This window comes from Urocitellus parryii, chromosome 3, assembly GCF_045843805.1.
Source record: "Urocitellus parryii isolate mUroPar1 chromosome 3, mUroPar1.hap1, whole genome shotgun sequence".
Taxonomy (NCBI): domain Eukaryota; kingdom Metazoa; phylum Chordata; class Mammalia; order Rodentia; family Sciuridae; genus Urocitellus; species Urocitellus parryii.
In genome coordinates this window covers 171,729,101-171,743,571 of record NC_135533.1, presented here as the reverse complement: position 1 = coordinate 171,743,571, position 14,471 = coordinate 171,729,101, and the positions used below count along the sequence as shown (strand labels likewise).

The following is a 14,471-nucleotide window of genomic DNA, read 5'->3' as shown; positions in this document are numbered from 1 at the left end:
TGTGATTGGATTTTCTGTATTGACCTTCTATATAAGACTTTGCTGAATTTACCTATCAGTTCTTAGGAGATGTGTGTGTGTGTGTGTGTGTGTGTGTGTGTGTGTATTTGTGCATGCAGACTCTTTGAAATTTTCCATATATACATAACATTGCCTGAAAATATAGATAATTTTAATTCTTCTTTTCTGAACTGCATGCCTTCTATTTCTTTTCTTAGAACATCTAAAATTTGCATATTGAATGAGAGTATGAGTGCAAATAACCTTACCTGTTCCCAGTCTTAAGAGAAAAAGCTTTCAAACTTTCACCAAGTTTGATATCAGATGTAGGTTTTGGTAGGTATTTATCAATTTCAGGAAGTTTCTGTCAATTTCTACTTAGAGATTTTTTTTTAAATCATAAATGCATGAGTGTATACTAGAATTTTTATGAATTTTTTTTCTGAATCAATGATATGATCATATAATTTTTCATCTTTAGCCTGTTGATACAGTTAATTACATTAATTGATCGACTTTCCACTGCTATTAAACTGGCCTTGCATATCTGGAATAAGCCATACTGGTGATGGTGAATTACTCTTTATATACATCGTAGGATTTGATGTGCTAAAATTCTGTTGTGGATTCTTGCATGTAAGTTCATGAGGAATATTGGTCACTAGTTTTCTTTTTCTGTACTGTTTTTGGTTTTATCAGAACAACACTAGCCTTATAAAAGGATGCATGTGGGGGGAGAGAATTCCATCTTCTATTTTCCTGGAAGACACATACAAGAATGGTATTAATTTTTTTTTTAATGCTTGGTAAAAATTTTCCATGACACCATCTGGGCCTAGAAATTTGAGGTGGGGGGGGTGCGGAGGAGCTTTAAAATTATGAATTAAACTTATTTTAATAGTTATAAAACTATTTCAGTTATCTATTTCATCTTGGTTTGATTTTGGTAGCTTGTGGTCTTTGAAGAAATGGTTCATTTCTTCTAAGTTATTGAATTCATGAATATAAAGTTGTTTATAATATCCCCTTATTATCTTGTTCCTGGCTGCAAGACTATATTGATATTCGTTTCTTTTCTGATATTAGTTGTCTTCTTTTTATTTATGTCAGTCTTGCTTGAGGTTTATCAGTTTTATTAATTATTTTTTTAGGGAGCAGTTTTTGGTGTTATTAATCTTTCCTCTACCATTTTTCTGGTTTTGAAATTAATTTATTTCTGCTCTTTATTGTGATTTTCCTTCTGTTTGCCTTGGTTTTATTTTGCTCTCCCTTTCCTAATTTCTTGAGGTAGGAACTTAGATTATTAATTTTAGAACCTTTTTCTTTTTAATGTAAGTATTTAATGCTATGAATTTATCCCTCAACATTGCTATAGCTTTGCTCCACAATTTTTTGGGGGCAGGGGGGAGGATTGGACTCAGGGGCATTCAACCACTGAGCCACATCTCCAGCTTTTGTGTGTGTGTGTGTGGTGTGTGTGTGTGTGTGTGTTTATTGAGAGACAGGGTCTCACTGAGTTGCCTAGTGCCTCACTGTTTCTCAGTCTGGCTTTGATCTCATGATTCTCCTGCCTCAGGCGCCCGAGTTCCTGTGATTAAGTCATGCACCACCACACCCGGCTATATTCCAGAATTTCTGATATGTGGTCTTTTGTTTATCATTCAGTTTTATACTTTTTAAACTTCCTCTTTGACCCTTAAATTATTTATCAGTTTATTGTTTAATTTCTAAGAGGAGATTTCTCTGCTGTCTTTGGTGTGGACTTTTAGTTTGATTTCATTATTATTAGAATAGATACAGTGTACAATTACAAATCTTTTAAGTGTTAGAGATTTGTATTATGATCCAGGATATTTCTTGTCTTGGTTAATTCCATGGGTGCTGGAAAGGAGTATGAGTTCTTCTGCTTTTGGGGAAGGTGTTCTTCTAGATGTCATTGGATCTTACTGGTTGATGGTGTTCAGATTTCCTATATCCTTGCTGACTTTCTGTCAGGTAGTTTAGCAAATGCTGGCTGTGGAATTCACAAGTCACCAATTATAACATACATTTGTCCATTTCTATCCTCAACTCTATTAGTTTTTGCTTCCTGTGGTTTGCAACCCTGTATTTTGATTCAGGCACATTTAGTTTGTTGTGTTTTCATAAGGAATCGATCCTCTTATCCTTATGGATTGCTCCTCTTTGTCAATAGCAAATTTCTTTGCTCTGAAGACTAACTGGTATTAACATAATTACTCCTGCTTTTTAAATAATTAATGTTTATATGGTACATCTTCTCTTCCTTTTACTTTCAACATACTATGTTACTGTATTTCAAGTGAGTTTCTTGTAGTTCAGCATATGATTGGATCCAAACCATTCAATAAATCTCACTCTGCCTTTTCATTAGTATATTTAGACAATTCACATTTAAGGAAATTAATGATGTATTAAGATTTAAATCTTCCTTTTTTTCCTATTTATCCTGTTTTTTATTCCTCTGTTTCTCTTTTCTGACATTCTTATAAATTAGTATTTAGATATACCTCTTTGTATTGTTTCTTAGTGATTGCTCTAGGTATTACAATATAAATATGCAATTTATCTTAGCATACTGTTGTCAGCATTTCTACTTCCATTTACATGTAGAAACCTCACTTCTATTTTGTTCCCTTTAACCCCACTCTTTTAAAATATAACTGTCTGAATTATTTCCCCAACAGAGATTGGCACCATATCAGTGTTATTTGCTTCAACAATCAAATGTGATTGGAGAATCTCCTGAGACTTATCATTCTCTATTTTATGTTTCCTTGTTTTTTTTTTCTTATTCTACTATTCTTTCTAAAGTTCTAAGCCTTCTTCTGTTATTTTCTTTCTGTTTCAAGTACTTACTCTAGACATTTTTTTAAGGGTAAATCTGTAGGCAACAAATTCTCATAGTTTTCCTTGGTTTGAAGATAGTTTTAACTCACCTTCATTTCTGAAGAAGAATTAAAGAATTAATTTGAAAGACAGCCAAGAATTAATTCATTCTTTAATTAACCTGTTACTAATTATTTAATATTATTAATTAATTTGTTATTATCCAGTGACAGATAGTGCCACTGATACAGAAACCTAAGTTGATCATTCTTTTCTTTTGGAACTTGAAAAATACTACATTACTTCTTTCTGATCACCACGGTTTCATGTAAGAAATCTTCTGTTATTCGAATTGGTGTTTCATATAAACAATGTGTCCTGCCTGCCTGGCTACTTGCAAGACTTTTTGTCTAATTATATTTATGATGTGTGTTGGCATGGATTTACCTAGGTTTATCCTACATGGAGTTTGCTTAACCTCTTGAATATGTATATTTATGCCTTTCACAAATTTTGGGGAGTTTTCAGCTAATATATCTTTAAATTCTTACTCAGTCCTATTCTCTGATTTCTAAGGACTCTGATATTATGAAGGCTAACTGTTTTGTTATTGTCTCACATGTCTCTGAGACTGTTCATTTTGTCCCAGTCTATTTCCTTTCAGTTTGGGTAATTCCCACTGATCTTTCGTGAAGTTCATTGATTCTGTCTTTGGTCATCTTCACTACTATTGAGCTGATCCAAGAGTTTTTTTTTATGTTGGTGATTAAACTTTCCATTCAATAATATTCATTTAGCTTTATATTGCTTAGATATTCTGTATTTTCATTTGTTTCAAGAGAATTCGTAATTGGTCTTGAAGTAATTTTATAATCCCAACATCTGATTCATGTCGATATGGGCTTCTGTTACAATTCTCTTTTCTCATTTATGTCATGATTTTCCTGGTTCTTGGGTGACTAGCAATCATCATCATCCTCATCCTCCTCCTCCTCCTCCTCCTTCTTCTTCTTTTTCTTGTTTGTGTTTCTGGGCACTATGGATTATGTACTATGGAACTCTGGATCCTATTGAGTATTTTTTCTTAGTCAATCTGATGAGGTATAGCACAAGGACCAAGCATGTGTGTGTGTGTGCACGTGTAGGTGGGCCAAAGATCGATTTGCTGTTCAGTCCCACAGAAACCAAGGAGAGTTGATCTATGGTTGTTAACTGGTATTTGGCTAGAGTGTGGAAGGCATTGTCACAAAGATTTTTGTGGTCCTTTAGCTAGGGAAACAGATTTTCTTGGAGGTTTTTGTTTTGTTTTTGATTATGCCTGGTATTGATCCTTGGGGGGGGGTCTCTAGAATGTTCTATTTAGGATATGTGGAGGTTAATAAGGAAATCAGGGAACTCACTTACATGTTTTTTAAGTCCCAAGGCCCCTAGATAGGTCATCTTCTCTTTTCCATCTTTCGGAGTCTTTCCATACTTGTTTGTTGCATTATGCCCAGGGTTTCATTGTTGTAAAGGGAAGGACCTGATTGAATGTTATGGCTGTCCCACATTGGCAGAAGCAGAACTCTGGATTATTTTTTACATTCAGTACTCCAGTGCACAATAACTATAAACTCAAAGGAGATTTTAAATAAAATCTTCTCACTTCCTCTAACAAATTGCTTAAATTAATAACACTTCATACCACCAAATATCACACTGCCTTTAGATCTTTGAGGAAGCTCCCTGAAGAAGGCTTGGGTCGATTAAATATATTTTCTGTTTAATTTTGAAAACAGTGTTTAAAACATTGGAAAACGGGTCCTTATCCAGGCAATGGCCAAATAACAGAAAAGTCTCTACAGAAACCTGATTGTTCCTACCTAAACCTAGAAAAAACTACAAATCAACATTCCCAGGATATACTTATTCTTTGAACAACAACTATGCCCTTGTTTCTACTTCCTAAAAATAAAATTTTCAGGTGTTTCCCGCCCCCCACCAAAAAAAATTGAAGCTCAGATGTTGATTCTCACTCTGTGTCCCAACTAAAATGAATTTCTCCTAATTCTCCTTTGTTCACTTCCTTAAGAGACGCCCCAAATAAGAGCTTACAGCTAAGATAGCACCAATGCTATCCCGCAATTAAGCCAGGGGTTCTCTCCAGTGCCCCACAGAAGCCTACCTTAGTCAATGCCCTCAGCCCCCACATGAATGGGGAGAAAAACCCTATGTAGAAAGTCCAGTGAAATAATAAAGGTAATGGCAGAAGTGAGTTCCATGAAGTCTCATAGGTTACAGCCACAACTATACACCCCACCCAAACTCAGGTGGCCCTGTAGAGGTAGTTCAGTGGGGCTGTAATTGCTATACTGGTAGATTTAAATGTGGTTGAAGGGGAAAAGGATTTATTTCATAGAAATGGATGTTAGGAATTTTTCTAGAATGCTCTTAACGGCAAGAGAAATTCCTATCCCATTTCTTAAGATTCTCCTCTAACATATCTTGCTTTTGTTCCACCATATTTATGGAACACAGAATTCACTGAGGACACTAGTAGTACCATCATTTTTCTTGTAAAGCTTACCGCTAATCAAGGTGTGCTACCCCAACAACTATCCCAATGATGACTTAATCAATTGTGACAAGTACAACCATGGAAATAACAAGTAAGTTTGGTTTTCTTTGAAATCTTAGCAAGAATTATACTTTTGCAAGGGTGTCATCATAGGTGTCAAGAAGACATAGCATGTGCCTGGAGCAAGAGCAAATATATAAGTGCAATTAATTGTTCCCAAACTAGCAAAGGTCTGAACTCAATGTAATTATTTTAGCACCATTTTTTTTTTTTTTTTTTTTTTTTAGTAAATACTCTTAGTAAATACTCTACATCCTAGAGCTCCAAAGGCCACAATGATTGAGATTTTTAAATTAAGCCAGATCTATTGGAAACAATCCCTGTTGTTTCTAATAAGGAGACAAGGGTGTTCCAATCCCCTGATGCTCCTGCCCAGTAGCAGCCCCTACCTCCTTGTTTGTCCTGTCGGCTTGCACCAAAGTTCCATTCAGGCAAGGTTCCACGTAGTGAAGCTCCTCGTTATACTGCAAAGGAAAGAAACAGCCAAGAGAAAACATTTAATTAAGGAATCAAAGGACCCAGTTAATAATTGAAGGACACACCATCACCAAAAAAGAGCAGCACAATTTATTCACATAAAATGACTTTCCCATGGGCACCCCTATAAACAATTGTAAGTTACAGGCTCAAAACAAATATCTTTCTTTGCTTATTTGAGGAAGAAACTTCTAGAGCCCATGCTAGAGTATGGGAGGTTCAGGATGTACACTGTTAAACTGACCATCTTCCTAGGGTGGCCCCAGACCCTGGAAGTTCCCTGGGCATGGCTGACAGGTGGGATTTAAAGACCACTCCAAAGCTGGCTAATACAGCTCTAACTCCTGTCTTTGGCTTCATGGAACAAAAGGACACATGCGTCGGTCACACATAAGTGGGGACAGAATAGAGGAAAGGAGAGGCCGTGAAGTTCTCCCGTTGCTCTAGAAGAGCATGAAAGCATTGGTCATGGCATTGCTTTTGAACAGTGGCGCCCCCTACCCTACCTAGCCAACCTGCCTTCCCAGACTTTTTGACTCTGGACTCCTTAGAATATGAGTCCCTTTATTTCTGTCCAAACATTACAACTAGGAGGCAGAAATTGAAGTGTTCTTATCTTAATTTCTTTAATCAAGCTTCATTCTCTGCACTGTAGCTAAGCTGGTCCTTCTGGTAGATGGATCTGCTCATGTCACCTCTTGTCAAACCCATTCATAGTTTCCCCTTACCCTGCAGATGAACCTTCCTAGGGCCTTGAAGACTATTATAGTATCTTTATTCCTTAGCTCTTCCCCAAAACATTCTGGTCATCCCTAATTCCCTTCCTATCCTATGACATGTCCTATCCTTTCCTTCTGACCTTCCAGCACAGGGCCCTCTGCTTGGAGCCCTGTCTCTGACATCATCCCTTTCTGGCTAACTCCTGGTCATTCTCTGGGTCAGCTTATTCTCACCTCCTCTGGTCAGACACTGGGTCAGGCCCTTCTCCTATATACTCCCTATAAATTCAAGTTTCCTGTTGCCTGCATCCCCTACCAAAAGATGGTACCACATCCTGAGGGTCCACACCTGGTCCCTTGGTGTGTTCCCTGTGGCACAGAGAGGGCTAGTTCCACAGGAGGAGCCCACAAACCATTTGTTCAATGACAAGATCACAGTATTTCTACTTTATGGGCTAACAAAGCCTAGGGAGCCTGAAGGAGGAGGCCAAACCATCTCTCATAGGCCCAGCTCTTGAAAGAAGTCTGGCTTAGGAACTTGGCTTTTCGGACTATGGTCAGCAAGGATCATGGTGGGGCTGTGAATAGGAGTTAGTAAAATAAAGCGTCAGCTTGGGTGACATGACAGACAAATTTGATTGCAACAGCCGCTGGGATGCATTGGCTTCACGTACGGAGGATTCCTAAGCCAATAGGAGCAGGGACGGCATAGGGAATAAGGAAAGGGTAGAGTCCAGATTTAAGTCCAGGTGCAAGTCCAGGCAGTCTGACCTATAGGATCTCAAAGCCCAACATTTCCCCTTTATCCCTCAGGTCTCTGTATTTCCCCATCCATTTGATTTTTACACCCTTTCTAATTTTTGTTTCTGGTTATGTGAAAACACTTGAAAATTTTCATCTAAGTCTTAGGGCTTAAGTATCCTCTTATGAAGCATAGAGGAAAAACATGTATTTATGCAGCTGAGTATGGTAGCACACACCTTTAATCCTAGCCACTTGTGAGGCAGAAGCAGGAAGATTCCAAGTTCGAGTCAAGTCTGGGCAACTTAGTGAGACCCTGTCTCAAAAAATAAAAAGACTGTAGCCAGGTGCCATGGTGCACACCTGTAATCCCAGCAGCTTGGGAGGCAGAGATAGGAGGATTGTGAGTTCAAAGCCTGCCTCAGCAACTTAGGGAGTCCCTGTCTCTAAATAAAATATAAAAAAGGTCTGGGGATATGGCTTAGTGGTTGAGTGCGCCAGGGTTCTGAAGCCAGAATTAGATAGGGAGTCAGTATACATGGGTAAATCCAGTCAGGTTGGATCAAGGAGGCCAATTTGAGGAAGTTGGAGACTGCCCCCTGAGGGATTGAAATGCCTTCAGAGCCCTTCCTCCACCCTTAACAAGATAACCTGCCCCTGCTCCAACCTGTTGCTAAGGTAACCTGCCCAGGAATTGTCCCTCCCTACAAGGAGTTGTAAAAGTTGTTAATTAATGTGTCCTGGGCTGCTGCATCCAGCTTTTACCCCTGTCCAACTGCTTCTTACCTTTTGGCCATCCCACCCGAACATCTCCTGATCTAGTCTTGTATGCAGAAAGGAGAGAGATCAGGGGGAAGAGAGAACAAAGAAAATCTAGGACTTATAAAAGAGGCAGAAGACTTTCACTTCTTGGGATACCGGGATACCAGCTATGGCCCCCTTCTCTCTCCTGGGAAATGTTACCTCTTTTCAAATAAACTGCTAAACTGCTTTACATGCTTCCCTCGTCATGCTTCTCTAATGTCATACTTCAACATGTGAGGGAGCAGAACTTGTCACCAGTAAACTGTGGTATCAGTTTCATCCCCAATATTAAAAAAGAAAATACTGGGGCTATAGGTCAGTGATAAAAATATCTTGGGTTCAATCCTAAATCCCCCCCCCATAAAATTTATTTATGCAATTCTGAAGTTTGCCATTGAGAAGTGAGAGTTGTCCGATAAATGGAATGTCATCGCAGGTTCCCAGAAGCATTTGTGCAGATCAACATGAAGGAGAACTTCTCCACAGTTCTTATCCATATTAGACATGCACTGGGAGTTATGAAGAACCAACCATTCCCCTGTCCTCCATCTCTTTTGCTGACTGATTTGGTTCAGGGTAATGGTACGCCCTTTCCTAAAGGCCTGAAGCATCAACTGATTCAGCCAATTGACTGTCTGTCGGTCAGGCTTCCTGGACTTGGACCTGGACATCACCAGCTATCTATCCAATGTTGGCTACTCGCTTTCACAGCCAGTCTGCAGCAGGGGTGGTCAGGTGACAGGATCCCAGCCAGTGAGAAATTTTCTGGGTGCTTTCAGTCAAATTTTATCCTACTGTTAAAGCAAAACTCTTTTATATATTCCTGCCCCTTCTTTCCTCCTTGACACACTATTGTGAAATTGCAGCAGCCATTTAGCAAAATGAGGTGGCAAGAATGAAAATTAAAGCCCAGGGAGAAAGCCAGAAGGTGGAGCCAGCAGGAGTCCTTGATGACACCACCGAACCACTGTACCAAGACTGAAATTGCTTCCTCCAGGCTCCTTACACGAGATTATTAGATGCTTGCATGCTGAAGCAAACTCTGTCCAGCTGTTCTGTACCTTAGTGCCATAATTTTCTTAATGGAGGTTTCCTCCTTGATTCTCCCTCCTCTTATTCTTCCATTTTTTCCAGATAGATTTAAAAACCTCATCCTATTCTATCTAGTACACACTCTCAAAGTTGACCTGTGTAGTTGTACACGAGTTGGGGGCTTAGGATACCTGGGTCCAAGTCCTTCCCCAGCCATGTGGCCTTAGAGGAGTCACTAAACCTCTCTGATCCCTGAGAAGATATCAAGTCATTTTCTGTTTAGCCCCTTGGGGCCCCTGCAGGGATCCATGGAGACATCAGATCTGAAAGGACTTTGCTAATGCAGATGTCTGTATATATGGGGGATGACAGAAGGGGGTTAGAAGCAAAGAGGACTCAGAGGTTCTTGCCCTCATCAGGGAAGTACATGTGAGGTAATCAAAACCAGGCTTGCTGTCACTGAGCACACCATGGCCACAGGAGAGGAATCTGCTCTTGTGAACCCCAGCCAGCTTGTTAGTGGCACCATCGAAGCTTGCAGTTTCACTAATTTCCCTGGACTGCATGGGGAGAAAGCGATGCTGAGCAATCTGGTCTGTTTCAGCAAAGGGAGCAGGGCTCCGCCATGGGTAGAAGGGAGCCCCGAGCACCAGGCAGCTGCATCTCAGAGGCCGGCTGAGCATGCACATCACGCTGCCCCTCCCTAAGGGACACCAAGAATGCCCTGCAGGTGAAGCTGCTTCCAGATCCCTAGCCACTCACCAATTGGAAACCTTTGAGCTTGTCCATTTTGATGAATGTTCCCCCAGATTTCTATTTGGTGAAATACTGATACAAATGGTTATCTCAATATACAACTAAAGAGGGCTCACCTGTAGCCCGAAGACACATAGGCCTTCTACACACGACTCTTTCATTCCTACTGAAGTAATCTGATATTAGTAGTCTCAGGAAGAAGAAGCCTCAGTGGACATCCCCACTGGCTAGATGCACTTTCTTCCTGTGATTTTCTTCTATTTCCCTCCCACTGAACCTAAAGAAGCACTCAACCTTCTCCTCCCACCCCCACCAAAGTAGTTAGTCCTTCCTGCATATTTCTGGGAAATAGGGAAAGTCTTTTGGCAGGCAGGACAGGAGAGGGCCCAGACAGCCGTGGAGAAGGTCCAGCCCAACGCGCCAGCCGCGTGCTGAGGGTATAAACAAAGAGCTTTCACCACTTTCAGAGCTTGGGAACTGCCACCTGACACACAAGGCCTGGGCCGGGGGTCAGCTTTCTTCCCCCAAGCCAGGTAGGATTTCCTCTTCTGACTCACACAAGGGTAGCACAGTTGAGCTAAAGCAACTGAGGCAGGCAGGCCCAGTTCCAGCCCTGGTGTTGCCTGCCACCCACTGGCTGGGTGACCAGGGTCAAAGCATCTCAGCTCTTTGCACGTCCATGTTTTTGTGCTGGGGAAACATGGATTCTCATTGTTCCTGCATCAAGTGAGGATGAAATGAGATCATTTGATAGTCAGCATAGGACCCACCTGTAGGGAAGAGAAAGAAGGCCACCAACTGTACACACAGGGTGTACAGAAAAGAGACAAGGTGGATATGTGAGCTGTGTGTAAAGAGAGAAAGGCTGATAGATGACACCCTCCAATGCTAAGGAAGAAGCAGGAGGGGTGGATAGTGGCAAAGTGACCCACTTTGGGGAACATGCCTCCTCTTGAAGAAGAGACAAGGCGCTGCTGTATTTGGCACAAGTGACAGCCTAAATGCCTGAGGCAGGAACTCAGGATGCCTGGGGCACAGGGTCCTTCCCAGGGATCAGGTCTCTAGCAGAGGGTTTGCTTCCAAACCACCCCCCCTCCCAGGAAGGAATCTGCCAGGGAATCCTATCTAATCTTATCTATTCACTGAATATTAACGAATCACCTACTATGCACCAGGGAAGTAAAACACTGGCTAACTTGGCTCATGATCCTCATCATGGAGTGATTATAAACCAATGTTTTCTAACTTTCATTAACAGATCAATATGCTCATTGCATCTGAAGGTAATGTCTGCTTTTTCTTTTCATGATTTAAAAAAAAAAAAAAGGGCTTATAAAACCAGGCTTGATACAAACCCATGATGTTCCTGGGTTTTAGATTACATCCCACAATCCTCTTCTTTAGGGAACGATCACTCTCCTCCCATCAACTATCAAACTCTATGATCACAAGGGACCCATCTCCAGATTCCTTTTCCCCCCTCCTGCCCATGTCTTCAAACAGTCCCTGCATCTCCTGTTTTATGAACACAGCAAAATCCTCAGTGAGGAGGTTAAGGATGATTTCAAAGGACAGTGGCAAGTTTTAACTTTCATTCGATGAATAGCCTGAACATTCTGGAGAAGGATCTGAAAACCCAATCATGAGCTGGACCCTCTCACCAATGTTCCTCAGTAGTGCAGGATCGTCTCATCCCAGCTCATGCACACTAGAGCCCAAAGACAGGACAGTGAAGGACATGGGACGTTGGATTCTGGATGCTATGGAGGAATCTGAACCCTGCATAATGTGACATGCTGGACTTGATGGGTGAAAACAATTCAGCTTTCAGGCTGAACGGAAAATCATCCGTCCCCTAGAAAGACCCAGCTAGGAAGGGAGAGACCGCTGGGAGGGTCTTAACACATCACCCTGCAGCTGACGCCTCCACGTGCCTCCATGGACTTCAGATGGTGCCCCAGTTCCTCCTTGTGGTGGACCAGACTTGTCTGATAACCTGACTCTCAGTCCAGTCTCACTTTTTTTTTTTTACCATTACCCCTAGGATCCTCTTCCCCATCCACATTCAACTCCATCCCAATATGCTCCAGACACAAGGCACTTCTTCAAAAGGAAGTAGGGGTGGGGGTTCCTACAACCTGCAAATGGCCTCTGGCTCCTCAGTTCCTGATACTTTCTGCTTCCCTTCCTGACCTAGGTCATCAAACAGGCCTAATACCTACTTAGCTTGAAGTGTCCACTTGGTCAACACTTCTTCCAAAAACCCCATTGTTGAGTTCCCAGCTGGTGGCATGCTCTGCCTCTCTGTCCCCTTCCATCCTCTCTCAGAGACTGCACTGGCCACACTGCATCTCCACGAGCACCTGCTTCCTGGCCTGGCTGCAACAGCACCTGATACCCCCCACCCACCCACAAAACCCCCAAGGGCCATGAGAGTCAACCCAGCTTCACCATTTACAAGGGCAGCCCCACAATACTTCACACCGATTACTCAACAGTATTTGTTGAATGAATCAATTAGACTAAAGAAATCAAAGGGCCACTCGGGAGGCCAAGGCAGGAGGATCACAAGTTCAGAGCCAGCCTCACCAAAAGTGAGGCACTAAGCAATTCCGTGAGACCCTGTCTCTAAATAAAATACAAAATAGGGCTAGAGATGCAGCTCAGTGGTCAAGTGCCCCTGAGTTCAATCCCTGATACCCGCCCCCCCAAAAAAAGGAAAAGAAAAAAGAAATGAAAGGGGACAATTGTAGAGAAGATCACTAATGGGAAAGACTAGGAACAAAGCCAGGAAAAAAATAAAAGTTGGCACAAAGACAAAAAAATAGGATGAGACTCTCTACCCGTTTCAAAAAACAGATAAATAAACAAGAAAGTAGGTAGGTTATAGAGAATCCAAAGTTCCACAAAAACCCCATGTTCTTAAAATGCTGGCATGCTTGTGTAATTTAAGAAACTGATGCAAAATTGCTAGGACTCCATTAAATATTTTTATGGTTTTACTGGTGCACTTTTGATTAAATAACCTTTAGAAGGAAAATGTGTAGGGATTATGTAATGAAGCAGATGAGCCCACACCATGCTCACCACCACAAGGCATGCTGGGGATCTTTTTGCATTACAAAAGCTTCTTATGTAATTTGAAACATGACTGGACGTAATTAGTAGAACAAATGAGCACTGAAAGAAAATACCATCCGCATACTTTCAATACGGAATCGATTACTTTAAAAGGCAAATCCACAGCAGGCGAAGCACTGGAGAAACAGTTCTAAAGAAAATTCTGCAAATTAAAACCAGGGCACCAGAAAGTTCCGGGATGAACTAGCAAATCATGCTCTTCTCTCTTCCACTCTGCACAGGCGCAGGCTGCAGGAGGCATTTCAATTGATTTCACGATATCAGCCCAGTTAATACTGTGTTCACTTAATGCACGGCTTAGGCTTCTATGAAATCATTTTCCAAGTGTCAGTATCAGAATTAGCACCCTCATTTTTATGATAATATTGTTCATTTAATGCATGGCTTGGAGTTAGACTTCAAAGTGAATCAGAAAAGGATGCCTTTTCTCTTGTCAGAGACATCTCTTTTCATGCACCAGTGGTTTGACCTGAAATTTTAACTTCGGACAAAATCGCTCTCATATTTCACCTATTCTTTTGCAAGTTCAATATGCAGTCAGCTCAATAGCTTTAGATGGATTTTTGTAATACCCTGCCCATCAAAACTAAAACAATTTTTAATATTATCCTTTTTATGTTTATTCTCTGGAAAGATCTGGATCAGAAGATTTTCGGCGTAATATATAAGAGGGGCTTCACAATGAACTTAACAAAATGCAAAACTGAAAGTCTTTTCCTGCTATTTAAATCTCCCTTTGGCCTCCTGCATTATGACAATGAATATCAAATGACAATGACAAATTTGATTTGTACAAACAAAAATCTACAGTGCACGGGGGCTTCTGACACTGAAACTTGATTGCCGTCTTTACTTTTATGCTAAAACACTGAAATGTCTCCTCAAACATCTACCAGCCAGCAAGGGAAGATTGACGGGATAATGAAAAGCGAAGTGATGATGTCCCCTCCTGTGAATGGAACCCAGCCCACAAGAACAATGCACTCAAAGAGATTTGCAGGGCATTTGGGATGAAACTGCAAATGTTCCATCCTCGAGCGCCTGCAAGAACCTGCAGTGGGGTCAAGCTTTGGACAGGGAGTGGGTGACCATGTTAAGCAGATGGAAGTCATGATCCTCCTGCCTCAGCCTCCCCAGCTCCTGAGATTACATACCATTCTATGAGAGTGGTTATGCATGGTAGAAACAGGAGGAAGTAGGGGAGGAAAATAATAGAAGGAAAAAGGGGTGAGAGGCACTGAGGGTTGGGGGAAATAATAGGAGGGAATATAAATGAAAACTTGCTAAGTAGGAATCTACTCTTATTTAGGACCCTCTAACTGCTGGTAAGTGTGTAG

At 41.2% G+C, this 14,471-nt stretch overlaps 1 protein-coding gene across 1 annotated transcript in view; it reads right to left on the bottom strand.

Moving 5' to 3' along the window:
* Nucleotides 1-14,471, bottom strand: part of Cacna2d3 (calcium voltage-gated channel auxiliary subunit alpha2delta 3) — an 882,565-nt gene that overhangs the window by 465,389 nt on the left and 402,705 nt on the right. The window contains exon 9 of the mRNA XM_026388626.2: nucleotides 5,854-5,928. Within this exon, the coding sequence (XP_026244411.1) occupies nucleotides 5,854-5,928 (75 nt within the window). The remainder of the gene's footprint in view (nucleotides 1-5,853; nucleotides 5,929-14,471) is intronic.